Below are 14,918 nucleotides of genomic sequence, written 5' to 3'. Positions count from 1 at the left end.
TCCCCCCCCGCCCAGCCTTGCCTCCTCTCTCCCTCTCCCCGCGCCTCTCTCTGCCTCCCGATGTTTGATCCCGCCGCGCCGCCCGCAGGGATGAGCGATGGAGGGGCCGAGCCCGGCGGGAGCCCCGTGCTGCTGGCCGAGCCCGGCGACGCCGGGCGGGCCCGGGAGAAGCTGCCAAGCCGGGCGGAGCTGGAGAACGCCCTGCGTGCCGGAGGAGGCAGCGGAGGAACCGGCGGAGGCTTCAAGGACATCCCGGGAACGTCCGCCGTCAGCCCCGGCTCCTCCAAGCAGCGCGCCCCGGACACCGAGAGCCCGTCGGGGACCGGCGAGGCGGATTATTGCCGCCGCATCCTGGTGCGAGGTACGGGCGCTCGGTCCTCGCTCCGTTCCCCGCTTCTTCCGGCCGGGAGTTCCCTCTGCGAGCGCGGGGCATCCCCGGCACCGCTTCCAGCGCATCCCGAGCGCTTCCCGGCTGCCGCCTCCGGCCTCCCGGCCCCGCCGCTTCTTGCCCCGGCTGGGCTGCGTGCGGCACGGAGCGGGCCCGCCGCTCCGGCCCCGGCTCCGGGGGCAGAGGGCCGGGAGCGGGGCCGTGCCCGGAGGGAAGCCGGGAGAGCTCCGGGGGAACGGCTCCGGGGTCACGGAGCCGCCGGAGCCCCGCGGGGGAACGCGCGGGCGGCGGGAGAGGGGAGACAGCAGCAGCTCGGCGTTGGGAAGCGATGTCGCAGGAGAAAAGCGTCACGGAGCGGCGGCGGGCGAGGGGGGGTTTATTTTTTTATTTTTTATTTTTTAATTTATTTTTCTCCCACCTGCCCCGGTTCCTTTATAATATCACCGGCTCGGCGTTCCCCCGGCTGGGGCTCGGCGTTCCCCGCGTCCCGCCGGCCCGGGACTCGCCGGGATCACTTCTGGCTTGCGGCGAACCCCGAGAAGTTCGGGGCTCCCTCGGCGCGGCGGTGACAGGCGGGCGGGTCCCGGGCGCTCCGCGGCTCCGGGAGCCCGGGGATGCTCCTCCGGTGCCCGGAGCGCCTCTGCGGCCGCTCGGCGATCAGGGCCGAGGCCTCCCGGTGCCCAGCGCGGCACCGACCGCAGAGGCGGCCGTGACCTCCCTCCCTCCTCACCGGGCACCGGAGCCGCGTCCCGCTTCCATCGTTATCCCGAGCTCGGGCATCCCGGGAAAAGCTCCCCGCCCGCTCGCCCATAGCCTCCGGTTGTCGCGATAGGCGCCCTTCGCCCGGTTGTCCCGGTCCCAACCGGGGACGGCGGCCGAGCGGCGGGCAGCGCTCGGGGACGAGCCCCGGGGTCCCTCCCGTGGTGTCCCGGGTCCCGCCGGGGTCAGGCGGGGGTCAGGGCCCCTCCTCCGCCGGTTTCAGCCCTTCCGAGGCCGCCCCGACGGTGCCGGCAGCGGGAGAGGGGCGGGGGTCGGTGCCCGAGGCCGGGGCAGGGTCCCGGGGACCCCCCTCACCGGGGAGCTCCCGGTTTCACCATCTTGCTGCAACCTCCACAAAGGGTGCGGACAAAATGGTGGCGGGCAGAAAACGCCGCAAATTCACCGGGGTCGAACCGAAAAGAAGCCAGGGGAAGGCGGCGGGGACCACCGGGGCGGCGGGGACACCGAGCCGCCCGTCCCCGGCCGCGGGCACCGGGCGGCGGCTGGGCCCGGGCGGAGCCTCCCGCTCGGTTTTGTGCGAAGCGAGAGGTCAAAATGTTCGGGTTTAGGGTTTGAAATTTATTTTTTTTTTAAATTATTATTTTGAGTTGCGGCCTCGCTGCTTAGCCCAGGAAAGGGGCTCCGGTAGCTCCGGTAGCTCCGGTAGCTCCGGTAACCCCGGCCTCGGTGAGGAGCGGCTGCGGCCGAGCTGCCGCCATCCCCGGTGCTCGCCCGCAGTGCTTTCGGTGAAGTCGGGGGGTCCTGGTGACCCTCTCACATCGGCGGGGTCCTCTCGGGGTCTCGGTCCGCTCGCCGGTGCCGCGATACCGGGGATGGTCCGTGCGGGACGGAACCTCCCGGTCACCTCCCGGTCCCCTCCCGGGGATGAACGGGACAAGGATGCTCCTGGGCAGCCCCGGGGCCGGGGACACATCCCGGGATGCTCCCCGCGTTCCTCCCGGTCACCTCCCGGGGCTGGCCGTGGAGGGACCCCGGTGGCGTTTGGTGCCACCGAGGCCACCCCATGGCACGGAGGGGACATCCCGGAGGATGGAACGCGGGGCGTGCGGCCCAAAAGGTGCTGGCAGCTGCCTTGGTGCGGGAAGGCGTGGGGGCACGGGGTGTCCCTGTGCCTGGGTGAGGTGTCCCTGTGCCAGCGTGGGGTGTCCCTGTGCCAGCGTGGGGTGTCCCTGTGTCTGGGTGAGGTGTCCCCGTGCCAGCGTGGGGTGTCCCTGTGCCTGGGTGAGGTGTCCCTGTGCCAGCGTGGGGTGTCCCTGTGCCAGCGTGGGGTGTCCCTGTGCCTGGGTGAGGTGTCCCTGTGCCAGGGTGGTGTGTCCCTGTGCCAGGGTGGTGTGTCCCTGTGCCAGCGTGGGGTGTCCCTGTGCCAGCGTGGGGTGTCCCCGTGCCAGGGTGGTGTGTCCCTGTGCCAGCGTGGGGTGTCCCTGTGCCAGTGCGGGGTGTCCCTGTGCCAGCGTGGGGTGTCCCCGTGCCAGCGTGGGGTGTCCCCGTGTCTGGATGAGGTGTCCCTGTGTCTGGGTGAGGTGTCCCCCTGCCAGGGTGGCATGTCCCTGTGCCAGTGCGGGGGGGTCCCTGTGCCTGGGTGAGGTGTCCCTGTGCCAGCGTGGTGTGTCCCTGTTTCTGGGTGAGGTGTCCCTATGCCTGGGTGGGGTGTCCCCGTGCCAGCGCAGGGTGTCCCTGTGCCAGCGTGGGTGTCCCCGTGCCAGCGCGGGGTGTCCCCGTGTCTGGATGAGGTGTCCCTGTGTCTGGGTGAGGTGTCCCCATGTCTGGGTGAGGTGTCCCTGTGTCTGGGTGAGGTGTCCCCCTGCCAGGGTGGCATGTCCCTGTGCCAGTGCAGGGGGGTCCCTGTGCCTGGGTGAGGTGTCCCTGTGCCTGGGTGGGGTGACCCCATGCCAGTGTGGGGTGTCCCCGTGCCAGCGTGGGTGTCCCCTTGCCAGCGCAGGGTGTCCCTGTGCCAGCGTGGTGTGTCCCAGTGCCAGGAAAAGCTGTCCCCACGGATTTGGGTCTCCTCCGCTCTTTCGGGGGATTTCAACCCCAGCCTTGTCCTGGCTCCAGAGCCACCAGCTGTCCCCAAGAGCAGGACGTGTCACCAGCAAGGCCTAAAGCTCCGGAACACCCCCCGGGCAGCCCCGGCAGGACCCGGGAATTGTCGGGGCTCCAGAATGGGAAAAGGGGGTTCCGAAGGCCCCGAGCACCCCAAAAACCCCACGCTGGGGAGGGACGGCCAGCAGGGCTGGGACGAGGGGTTTGGTGTCCCCTGCGCCGAGCCGGCACCGCGGCCGTGGCCTTTTCCCCGGAGCTGCTCCGGCTGCCGAGGGGATAACAATAAATAATGCCCGAGCCGAGGGCGCAGCTGCGGCCCCGGATCCGGCAGTTCCCGGCTGTTGTTGTGCCGTGGGCGCGGACGCGGGCAGGAATGTGGGCACGGGAGCGCGGACGTGGCCTGGGCATCGTCGCGGCCACGGCGCTTCCCACACAAAATGGTTCCCGGCGCTGATCCCGCCGGAAAAGCCGCTGATCCGCCTACAGCCCCTTTCCTTCCCGGCGGCTCCGCGCCAGCCCGTGGGGTTCGGGCTGTGGGTCCGGTGTCACCACCCCCGGTGCCACCCTGCGTGTCCCCAAGGCCTCGGGACTCCTTCGGTGCCGCGTTCCGGGATGGCGGCTCGGCCGCATCCCACGGCTCCGTGGTGGGAGAGCGGCTCCGGGATTGGGGTTCCTTTCCCGAATCGGTGTTTGGTCCCCGTTCCCACCATCCCGGTGCCGGATCCACCGCTCTCATCCCGGCTCCTGCGTGCTCATCCCGGCTCTGCCGATCCTATGGCGGCACTGCTATTCCAATCCCAGCGCCGCCATTCTGATACTGGTGCTGCCATTCCAATCCCAGCGCCGCCATTCGGATACTGGTGCTGCCATTCCCATACTGGTGCTGCCATTCCGATATCAGTGCCGCCATTCCTATACCAGTGCCACCATTCCAATCCCAGTGCCGCCATTCTGATACTGGTGCTGCCATTCCAATCCCAGTGCCGCCATTCGGATACTGGTGCTGCCATTCCCATCCCAGTGCTGCCATTCCCATCCCATTGCTGCCATTCCGATACCAGTGCTGCCATTCCAATCCCAGCGCCGCCATTCGGATACTGGTGCTGCCATTCCGATACCAGTGCCGCCATTCCCATCCCAGTGCTGCCATTCCGATATCAGTGCCGCCATTCCCATTCCGGTGCCACCATTCCGATACCAGTGCCGCCATTCCGATACCAGTGCCGCCATTCCGATACCAGTGCCGCCATTCCCATCCCAGTGCCACCATTCCGATCCCAGCATCACCATTCCCATTCCGGTGCCTCCATTCCCATCCCAGTGTCACCATTCCAATCCCAGTGCTGCCATTCTGATACTGGTGCTGCCATTCCCATCGCATTGCTGCCATTCCAATACCAGTGCCGCCATTCCCATCCCAGCACCACCATTCCCATCCCATTGCTGCCGTTCTGACATCAGTGCCACCATTCCCATCCCGGTGCCACCATTCCGATACCAGTGCTGCCATTCCAATACCAATGCCGCCATTCCCATCCCAGTGCTGCCATTCCGATATCAGTGTCGCCATTCCGATATCAGTGCCACCATTCCAATATCGGTGCCACCATTCTGATACCGGTGCTGTTATTCCCATCCCATTGCTGCCATTCCAATCCCAGTGCCACCATTCCGATTCCAGTGTCACCATTCCCATCCCAGCACCACCATTCCCATCCCGGTGCCACCATTCCCATCCCAGGTTCACCATTCCCATCCCAGCATCACCATTCCCATCCCAATGCCACCATTCCCATCCCAGGTTCACCATTCCCATCCCAGTGCCCCAATTCCCATCCCAGTGCCACCATTCCCATCCCAGTGTCACCATTCCCATCCCAGTGTCACCATTCCCATCCCAACACCACCATTCCCATCCCAATGCCACCATTCCGATCCCGGTGCCACCCTTCCCATCCCAGTGCCACCATTCCCATCCCGGTGCCACCATTCCCATCCCAGTGTCACCATTCCGATCCCAGCTCCACCATTCCCGTTCCAGTGCCACCATTCCCATCCCAGTGTCACCATTCCCACCCCAGTGTCATCATTCCCATACTGAGGCCACCATTCCGATCCCGGTGCCACCATTCCCATCCCAGTGCCACCATTCCCATCCCGGTGCCACCATTCCCATCCCAGTGCCACCATTCCCATCCCAGCACCACCATTCCCATCCCAATGCCACCATTCCCATCCCGGTGCCACCATTCCCATCCCAGCGTCACCATTCCCATCCCAGCACCACCATTCCCATCCCAATGCCACCATTCCCATCCCAGGTTCACCATTCCCATCCCAGGTTCACCATTCCCATCCCGGTGCCACCATTCCCATCCCGGTGCCACCATTCCCATCCCAGTGTCACCATTCCCATCCCAGTGTCACCATTCCCATCCCAACACCACCATTCCCATCCCAATGCCACCATTCCGATCCCGGTGCCACCCTTCCCATCCCAGTGCCACCATTCCCATCCCGGTGCCACCATTCCCATCCCAGTGTCACCATTCCGATCCCAGCTCCACCATTCCCGTTCCAGTGCCACCATTCCCATCCCAGTGTCACCATTCCCATACTGAGGCCACCATTCCGATCCCGGTGCCACCATTCCCATCCCAGCTCCACCATTCCCATCCCAGCACCACCATTCCCATCCCGGTGCCACCATTCCCATCCCAGCACCACCATTCCCATCCTGGTGCCACCATTCCCATCCCAGTGCCACCATTCCCATCCCAATGCCACCATTCCCATCCCAACACCACCATTCCCATCCCGGTGCCACCATTCCCATCCCAGCACCACCATTCCCATCCCAGCACCACCATTCCCATCCTGGTGCCACCATTCCCACCCCAGTGTCACCATTCCCATCCCAGTGTCACCATTCCCATCCCAGTGTCACCGTTCCCATCCCGATGCCACTGTTCCCATCCCAGCACCACCATTCCCATCCCGGTGCCACCATTCCCATCCCGGTGCCACCATTCCCATCCCGGTGCCACCATTCCCACCCCAGTGTCACCATTCCCATCCCGGTGCCACCATTCCCATCCCGGTGCCACCATTCCCATCCCGATGCCACCATTCCCACCCCTGTGTCATCATTTCCATTCCAATGCCACCATTCCCATCCCAGCACCACCATTCCCATCCTGGTGCCACCATTCCCATTCCAGTGTCACCATTCCCATCCCAGTGTCACCATTCCCACCCCAGTGTCATCATTCCCATCCCGGTGCCACCATTCCCATCCCAGTGCCACCATTCCCATCCCAGTGCCACCATTCCCATCCCAATGCCACCATTCCCATCCCAGCACCACCATTCCCATCCCAATGCCACCATTCCCATCCCAGCACCACCATTCCCATCCCAACGCCACCATTCCTATCCTGGTGCCACCATTCCCATCCCAGCGCCACCATTCCCATTCCAGTGCCACCATTCCCATCCCAGCACCACCATTCCCATCCTGGTGCCACCATTCCCATCCCAGCTCCACCATTCCCATCCCAATGCCACCATTCCCATCCCAATGCCACCATTCCCATCCCAGCACCACCATTCCCACCCCAGCTTCACCATTCCCATCCCAGCACCACCATTCCCATCCCAATGCCACCATTCCCATCCTGGTGCCACCATTCCCATCCCAGTGCCACCATTCCCATCCCAACACCACCATTCCCATCCTGGTGCCACCATTCCCATCCCGGTGCCACCATTCCCATCCCAGTGTCACCATTCCCACCCCAGTGCCATCATTCCCATCCTGGTGCCACCATTCCCATCCCGGTGTCACCATTCCCATCCCAGCACCACCATTCCCATCCCGGTGTCCCCATTCCCATCCCAGCACCACCATTCCCATCTCCGCCATCCCCACCCCATCTCCATCACCTCATTCCCATATTTTCCTCGCTGTTTCCCTCCTTCCTACCCCAGGAATTTTATCATCCCTTCATGCCTGACTCAGCCGGAGGGAGGGAGGGAGGGAGAGCCATGGACCTCCAACCGGGATCTCCCCGGAACTGGGATCCATCATCCCAAAACCAACCTGGCTTGGGTCTTGGAGCGCCTTCCTGGCTGGATTTTAACCCTCTGGAAAAGCTCCTGGGAGCTCTGCAGGGAGGGCTCAGCCAAACCGAGCCAGGATTTGGGATCCAGGGAGATCCCAGCGGGCGATTCCCGAGGTTTGTTTTATTTCCTAGGAGCAGGGATGTAATTCCTGTCGATTTTTTTTGTTTTCGGTTGGAGTTTTTCCTTTCCCGGTGGGAAGCGAAAGCTCCTCCGGAGTGGCCGCTGGGATGGAGCCAAAGCCTCAAGCTTTTCTTTCCCCCGGATATTCCCAACCTCCTAAAATCCCTTTAAAAATCGCCCACGGCGCTTCCCAAACTTGTCCTTTAATAGGGAAACATCCCAAAATGGGAGCTGAGCTGAAACATTCCTCCAGCGCAGATAATTCTGGAAAGACTGGAATCGCGACAGCGGTGGATTTTTTTCCGGTATTCCCAAGGAAGGACAGAAATCAAAAATTATGTAAAAAATTACAGAAAGAAAAAAAAAAAAATCTTTAATTCGAATTCTTCCTCGGCATAAATCTCCTGTTTGCTCCTACCTTTCCAAACTTATTTCCGGGATGAAATGTTTTCCCAAAAAAACCTTCATGGCTCCTATTTATGTCTTTAAAAAAAAACAAAAAAAAAACCCCAAAAAATTAATTCCTGGAGATTCGCCTCCTTTCCATGGATATTTATAAACTCTCCAGCATCTGGGGCCGGAGGGAAGAACCAAGCCACGATTTAGCTCCAAGCCTGTGGGAGCTCCACGGATACTCCAATTCCGTTCATTTCCCATCCAAGAACCGCATTTTTTGGGGGGATTTTTGGACTCATCCTTCCAGGTGTTTTTTTGAGGGGGTGGATTTTTTTTTCTTTTTTTTCCCCCTGACGGTTCTCCCCGTTTTCCCGCCCAGATGCCAAAGGGACGATCCGGGAGATCGTGCTGCCCAAAGGGCTGGACCTGGACCGGCCCAAGCGGACGCGGACGTCCTTCACGGCGGAGCAGCTCTACCGCCTGGAGCTGGAATTCCAGCGCTGCCAGTACGTGGTGGGCCGGGAAAGGACGGAGCTAGCGCGGCAGCTCAACCTCTCCGAGACCCAGGTGAGACCCGCGGCGTTCCCGGGGATGGGTTTTTCCCTCCGTCCCGTCCTTTGGAATGGTCGGGATGCGGTTTGGGGAACAACCCTGTGGGGACGGCGGCGTCGCCCCGGAACGTCCGGCAAAGCGTCGAGGTGAGGGTTGGACCAAAGCTTGGAGCAACTTGGGATAGGGAAAGGCGGCCCTGGATGGGCTTGGAGGTTGTTTCCGAGGCATTCCATGATCCCGTGAAAAGCGGGGAAGAGGAAGGGGCGGTGGCCCGAGGTGGGGCCGTGGGGATCGGGATGTGCGGGGGCTGCTCCCGCTTTTCCCGCGCCCCAATCCCGGCGGGACCGTCGATGGAATTAGCCCTGGGTCTCTCCTCCGTCGCCGCCCTTGGATGATGGGAAGGGATTTTCCCGGTTTTCCGGTGCTGGGGAGATCCGGGAGGATGGATGGGGTGAGCTCCGGGGTTGGCGCCTCTGGGTGGGGTCGTGGCGGTTTTTCGGCTTAGAAATTTGAATTAAATAGTAATCGTCGTTAGGCGTTAAATAGTAATCGTCATTAATGAGATGATATTAATAATGGCATTTAAATAATAACAGTAAGAATATTAATAATAATATTAATAATAATAATAATAATAATAATAATAATAATAATATAATCCTAAGTATTCTGCCCCATCCACCCTTTCCCTGCCGGGTCCGGCACTGGCACAGCTTCCCTCGGTTCGCACAGGAAATAATTCCAATTTTCCCGACCCTTTTTATGGAACAAAAACCCATCCCGGCCGTGGGCAGCCAGGCCCTGGCTCCGAGGGGTGGGATTTGGGCGGGATCCTGCTGCTGCCTGAGGGGAAATCAGCGTTCCGGGAATTTTTTTGGTGGTGGAATAGCGGGATTTCAGTGAGGAGGAGGATTTGGGGTGGGATTCGGCCGTGCCGTGGTCGGGAGAAAGGAGGCCGTGGGTTCCCTCTTCCCGAGGTCCCGGTGTCACCTCCATGGATCTGGGAGTGACACGGGTGGCCTTGGCCGTGTCACACTGTGGGAGCAGCTTTGTCCCCCTGGTGAGGGGTTCCCTTTTCCCAGGGTCCTTTCCCAGTGTCCCTGTTCCTGGGATCCTTCTTCCTGGGGTCCCTCTTCCTAAGATTTCTCTTCCTGGGGTTCCTCTTCCCGGGATTTCTCTTCCTGAGGTCCCGGTGTCACCTCCACGGAGCCAGGAGTGACACAGATGGCCTTGGCCGTGTCACACTGCGGGAGCAGCTTTGTCCCCCTGATGAGGGGTTCCCTTCTCCTGAGATCCCTCTCCTTGGGGTCTCTCTTCCCGGGATTTCTCTTCCTGGAGTCTCTCTTCCCAGGATTTCTCTTCCCGAGGTCCCGGTGTCACCTCCATGGAGCTGGGGGTGACACGGGTGGCCTTGGCTGTGTCACACTTGCGGGAGCAGCTTTGTCCCCCTGGTGAGGGGGTTCCCTTTTCCTGAGATCCCTCTCCTTGGGGTCTCTCTTCCCAAGATTTCTCTTCCTGGAGTCTCTCTTCCTGGGATTTCTCCTCCCGAGGTCCCGGTGTCACCTCCATGGATCCAGGAGTGACACAGGTGGCCTTGGCCGTGTCACGCTGCAGGAGGAGCTTTGTCCCCCTGGTGAGGGGTTCCCTTCTCCTGGTATCCCTCTTCCTCAGGTCTCTCTTCCCAGGATTTCTCTTCCTGGGGTTCCTCTTCCCGGGATTTTTCTTCCCAACGTCCCAGTGTCACCTCCATGGAGCCAGGAGTGACACGGATGGCCCTGGCTGTGTCACACTGGTTTTTCCCCCTGATGAGGGGTTCCCTTTTCCTGGGATCCCTCTCCTTGGGGTCTCTCTTCCCGGGATTTCTCTTCCTGGAGTCTCTCTTCCCAGGATTTCTCTTCCCGAGGTCCCGGTGTCACCTCCATGGATCCGGGAGTGACACAGATGGCCTTGGCTGTGTCACACTGTGGGAGCAGCTTTGTCCCCCTGGTGAGGGGTTCCCTTTTCCTGGGATCCCTTTTCCTGAGGTTCCTCTTCCCAGGATTTCTCTTCCTGGGGTTCCTTTTCCCAGGATTTCTCTTCCCGAGGTCCCGGTGTCACCTCCATGGATCCAGGAGTGACACGGGTGGGCTCGGCCGTGTCACACTGCAGGAACAGCTTTGTCCCCCTGGTGAGGGGTTCCCTTTTCCCAGGGTCCTTTCCCAGTGTCCCTGTTCCTGGGATCCTTCTTCCTGGGGTTCCTCTTCCCAGGATTTCTCTTCCTGGAGTCTCTCTTCCCAGGATTTCTCTTCCCGAGGTCCCGGTGTCACCTCCACGGAGCCAAGAGTGACACAGGTGGCCTTGGCCGTGTCACACTGCGGGAACTGCTTTGCCCCCCTGGTGAGGGGTTCCCTTTTCCTGGGATCCCTCTCCTTGGGGTCTCTCTTCCCGGGATTTCTCTTCCTGGAGTCTCTCTTCCCGGGATTTCTCTTCCTGGAGTCTCTCTTCCCGGGATTTCTCTTCCTGGAGTCTCTCTTCCTGGGATTTCTCTTCCCGAGGTCCCGGTGTCACCTCCAGGGAGCCAAGAGTGACACGGGTGGCCTTGGCCGTGTCACACTTGCAGGAACAGCTTTGTGCCCCTGGTGAGGGGTTCCCTTTTCCTGAGATCCCTTTTCCTGGGGTTCCTCTTCCCGGGATTTCTCTTCCTGGAGTCTCTCTTCCCAGGATTTCTCTTCCCGAGGTCCCGGTGTCACCTCCATGGAGCTGGGGGTGACACGGGTGGCCTTGGCTGTGTCACACTGCGGGAGCAGCTTTGTCCCCTGGTGAGGGGTTCCCTTTTCCCAGGGTTCTTTCCCAGTGTCCCTGTTCCTGGGATCCTTCTTCCTGGGGTTCCTTTTCCCGGGATTCCTCTTCCCGAGGTGCCGGTGTCGCCTCCGGAGAGCCGGGAGTGACAGGGGCGGGCGTGGCCGTGCCATGAGAAGGGACAAGCTGTGCGCCCCCGGCATGGGATCCCTCTTCCTAAATCCCATTTCCCAGGATCCCTCTTCACAGGATCCCTCTTCCCAAGTCCCCCTTCCCATATCCTTCTTCCCAAATCCCTTTTCCCAAATCTCCTTTCCCAAATCCCTCTTCCCAAATCCCTCTTCCCAAATCCCTCTTCCCAAATCCCTCTTCCCAAATCCTTCTTCCCATATCCCCTTTCCCAAGTGCCCCATCCCAAATCCCCCTTCCCAAATCCCCCCTTCCCAAATCCCCCTTTCCAGGATCCCCCTTTCAAATCCTTCTTCCCAAATCTCCCTTTTCCCAAATCTCCCTTCCAAATTCTCCCTTCCCAAACCCCCCTTCCAAAATCCCTCTTCCCAGATCCTTCTTCCCGTATCCCCTTTCCCAAGTGCCCCAACCCAAATCCCCCTTCCCACATCCCCCTTCCCAAATCTCCCTTCCCAAATCCCATTTCCCACGATCTCCCTTCCCACATCCCACTTCCCAAATCTCCCTTCCCAAATCCCATTTCCCAGGATCCCCCTTCCCAAATCCTCTTCCCAAATCTCCCTTCCCAAATCCCATTTCCCAGGATCTCCCTTCCCAAATCCTCTTCCCAAATCTCCCTTGCCAAATCCTTGTTCCCAAATCTCCCTTCCCAGATCCCATTTCCCAGGATCTCCCTTTCCAAATCTCCCTTCCCACATCCCACTTCCCACATCCCACTTCCCAGGATCTCCCTTCCCAAATCCTCTTCCCAAATCCTTGTTCCCAAATCTCCCTTCCCAGATCCCATTTCCCAGGATCCCCCTTCCCAAATCCTCTTCCCAAATCCTTGTTCCCAAATCGCACTTCCCAGGTCTCCCTTCCCGAATCTCCCTTCCCAGATCCCATTTCCCAGGATCTCCCTTCCCAAATCCTCTTCCCAAATCTCCCTTCCCAAATCCCACTTCCCAAATCTCCCTTCCCAAATCCCATTTCACAGGATCCCCCTTCCCAAATCCTCTTCCCAAATCCTTGTTCCCAAATCTCCCTTCCCAATTCCCATTTCCCAGGATCTCCCTTCCCAAATCCTCTTCCCAAATCCCACTTCCCAAATCCCACTTCCCAAATCCCACTTCCCAGATCCCATTTCCCAGGATCTCCCTTCCCAAATCCTCTACCCAAATCTCCCTTCCCAAATCCCACTTCCCAAATCCCATTTCCCAGGATCCCCCTTCCCAAATCCTCTTCCCAAATCCTTGTTCCCAAATCTCCCTTCCCGCATCCTACTTCCCAAATCTCCCTTCCCAGATCCCATTTCCCAGGATCCCCCTTCCCAAATCCTCTTCCCAAACCTCACTTCCCAAATCTCCCTTCCCACATCTCACTTCCCAAATCTCCCTTCCCAAATCCCATTTCCCAGGATCTCCCTTCCCAAATCCTCTTCCCAAATCTCCCTTGCCAAATCCTTGTTCCCAAATCTCCCTTCCCAGATCCCATTTCCCAGGATCTCCCTTTCCAAATCTCCCTTCCCACATCCCACTTCCCACATCCCACTTCCCAAATCTCCCTTCCCAAATCCCACTTCCCAGGATCTCCCTTCCCAAATCCTCTTCCCAAATCCTTGTTCCCAAATCGCACTTCCCAGATCTCCCTTCCCAAATCCCATTTCCCAGGATCTCCCTTCCCAAATCCTCTTCCCAAATCCCACTTCCCAAATCTCCCTTCCCAGATCCCATTTTGCAGGATCTCCCTTCCCAAATCCTCTTCCCAAATCTCCCTTCCCACATCCCACTTCCCAAATCTCCCTTCCAAAATCCCCCTTCCCAAATCTCCCTTCCCAGATCCCATTTCCCAGGATCTCCCTTCCCAAATCTCCCTTCCCACATCCCACTTCCCAAATCTCCCTTCCCAAATCCCATTTCCCATAATCTCCCTTCCGAAATCCTCTTCCCAAATCCTTGTTCCCAAATCTCCCTTCCCAAATCCCAGGATCCCCCTTCCCAAATCCTCTTCCCAAATCCCCCTTCCCGCATCCCACTTCCCGAATCTCCCTTCCCAAATCCTATTTCCCAAATCTCCCTTCCCACATCCCACTTCCCACATCCCACTTCCCAGGATCTCCCTTCCCAAATCCTCTTCCCAAATCCTTGTTCCCAAATCCCACTTCCCAAATCCCCCTTCCCAAATCCCATTTCCCAGGATCTCCCTTCCCAAATCCTTGTTCCCAAATCCTTGTTCCCAAATCTCCCTTCCCAGATCCCATTTCCCAGGATCCCCCTTTCCAAATCCTCTTCCCAAATCCCCTTCCCGCATCCCACTTCCCGAATCTCCCTTCCCAAATCCTCTTCCCAAATCCTTGTTCCCAAATCGCACTTCCCAAATCTCCCTTCCCAAATCCCACTTCTCACGATCTCCCTTCCCAAATCCTCTTTCCAAATCTCCCTTCCCAAATCCCACTTCCCAAATCCCACTTCCCAAATCCCATTTCCCAGGATCTCCCTTCCCGCATCCCACTTCCCAAATCTCCCTTCCCAGATCCCATTTCCCAGGATCCCCCTTCCCAAATCCTCTTCCCAAATCTCCCTTGCCAAATCCCACTTCCCAAATCTCCCTTCCCAGATCCCATTTCGCAGGATCTCCCTTCCCAAATCCTTGTTCCCAAATCCTTGTTCCCAAATCGCACTTCCCAGGTCTCCCTTCCCAAATCTCTCTTCCCAAATCCCATTTCCCAGGATCTCCCTTCCCAAATCCTCTTCCCAAATCCCACTTCCCAAATCTCCCTTCCCAAATCCCATTTCGCAGGATCTCCCTTCCCAAATCCTCTTCCCAAATCCCACTTCCCAAATCTCCCTTCCCAAATCCCATTTCCCAGGATCTCCCTTCCCAAATCTCCCTTCCCAAATCCCCCTTCCCAAATCCCTCTTTCCAGGATCCCCCTTCCCCTCCGTGCCACCGCTCCTTTGTCCCCGGCTGTTCCCAGCAGGGTGCCAGGGTTGGGAGGTCACCGCCTTTCCTTAGGGATGAAATTCCCATCTTTCCCCTCCCGCTCCGGATCCTCGCCTCTGCCTTCATCCCGGGGTGAGAAAATTCCCACCCCTTGGGCCGGGCGCTGTCGCTTCTCCTCTCATTCCCTCCTTTCATCCCTTGTCTCCTTAAATTCCTTTCCCGGCTTTTCGCACCGCTTTTCCTTCCCCGCAGCCAATTCCCGGTTCCCAGAACCTTCCCGGCTCCCTGATTTTTCCCCGGAAATTCCCAAATTCCTCCTCTTCCTCCCCGGGGATGGTTTCAAGCTCAGGCATCGCCCTTTTCCCGATTCCCCTTTTTTTTTTTTTTCACGGCCGGGATGTTTTCCTCGGGAATTCCGGGAGCTTTAAACCGAGTTTTCCATCGAGTTTTGGGTCTGGAAGGCGTTGATCCCACCTGGATGTCACCTGGAGAGGGAAAAGTCCCCTCCTGTCCCCACCCAGCTCCTCCACACCGGGATAAATCCAACTTTTGCGGCAGTTCATTCCCAGAATTTAGGGAATTTTAGTGGCGGATCCCAACCAGCAGCATCTCCTGGCTCTTTCTTTTT

The 14,918-nt window shown here is 59.4% G+C and overlaps 1 protein-coding gene across 1 annotated transcript in view; it reads left to right on the top strand.

The window, feature by feature from the left end:
* The first annotated feature begins 60 nt into the window (after window positions 1–60).
* The window catches only part of VAX2 (ventral anterior homeobox 2), a 30,991-nt gene continuing 16,133 nt past the window's right edge, over window positions 61–14,918 (top strand). The window contains exons 1-2 of the mRNA XM_040054025.1: window positions 61–361; window positions 8,229–8,416. Of these exons, the coding sequence (XP_039909959.1) occupies window positions 61–361; window positions 8,229–8,416 (489 nt within the window). The remainder of the gene's footprint in view (window positions 362–8,228; window positions 8,417–14,918) is intronic.

This window comes from Hirundo rustica, unplaced genomic scaffold, assembly GCF_015227805.2.
Source record: "Hirundo rustica isolate bHirRus1 unplaced genomic scaffold, bHirRus1.pri.v3 scaffold_345_arrow_ctg1, whole genome shotgun sequence".
In the NCBI taxonomy this organism is placed as follows: domain Eukaryota; kingdom Metazoa; phylum Chordata; class Aves; order Passeriformes; family Hirundinidae; genus Hirundo; species Hirundo rustica.
This window is presented reverse-complemented; position numbering and strand designations above follow the sequence as displayed.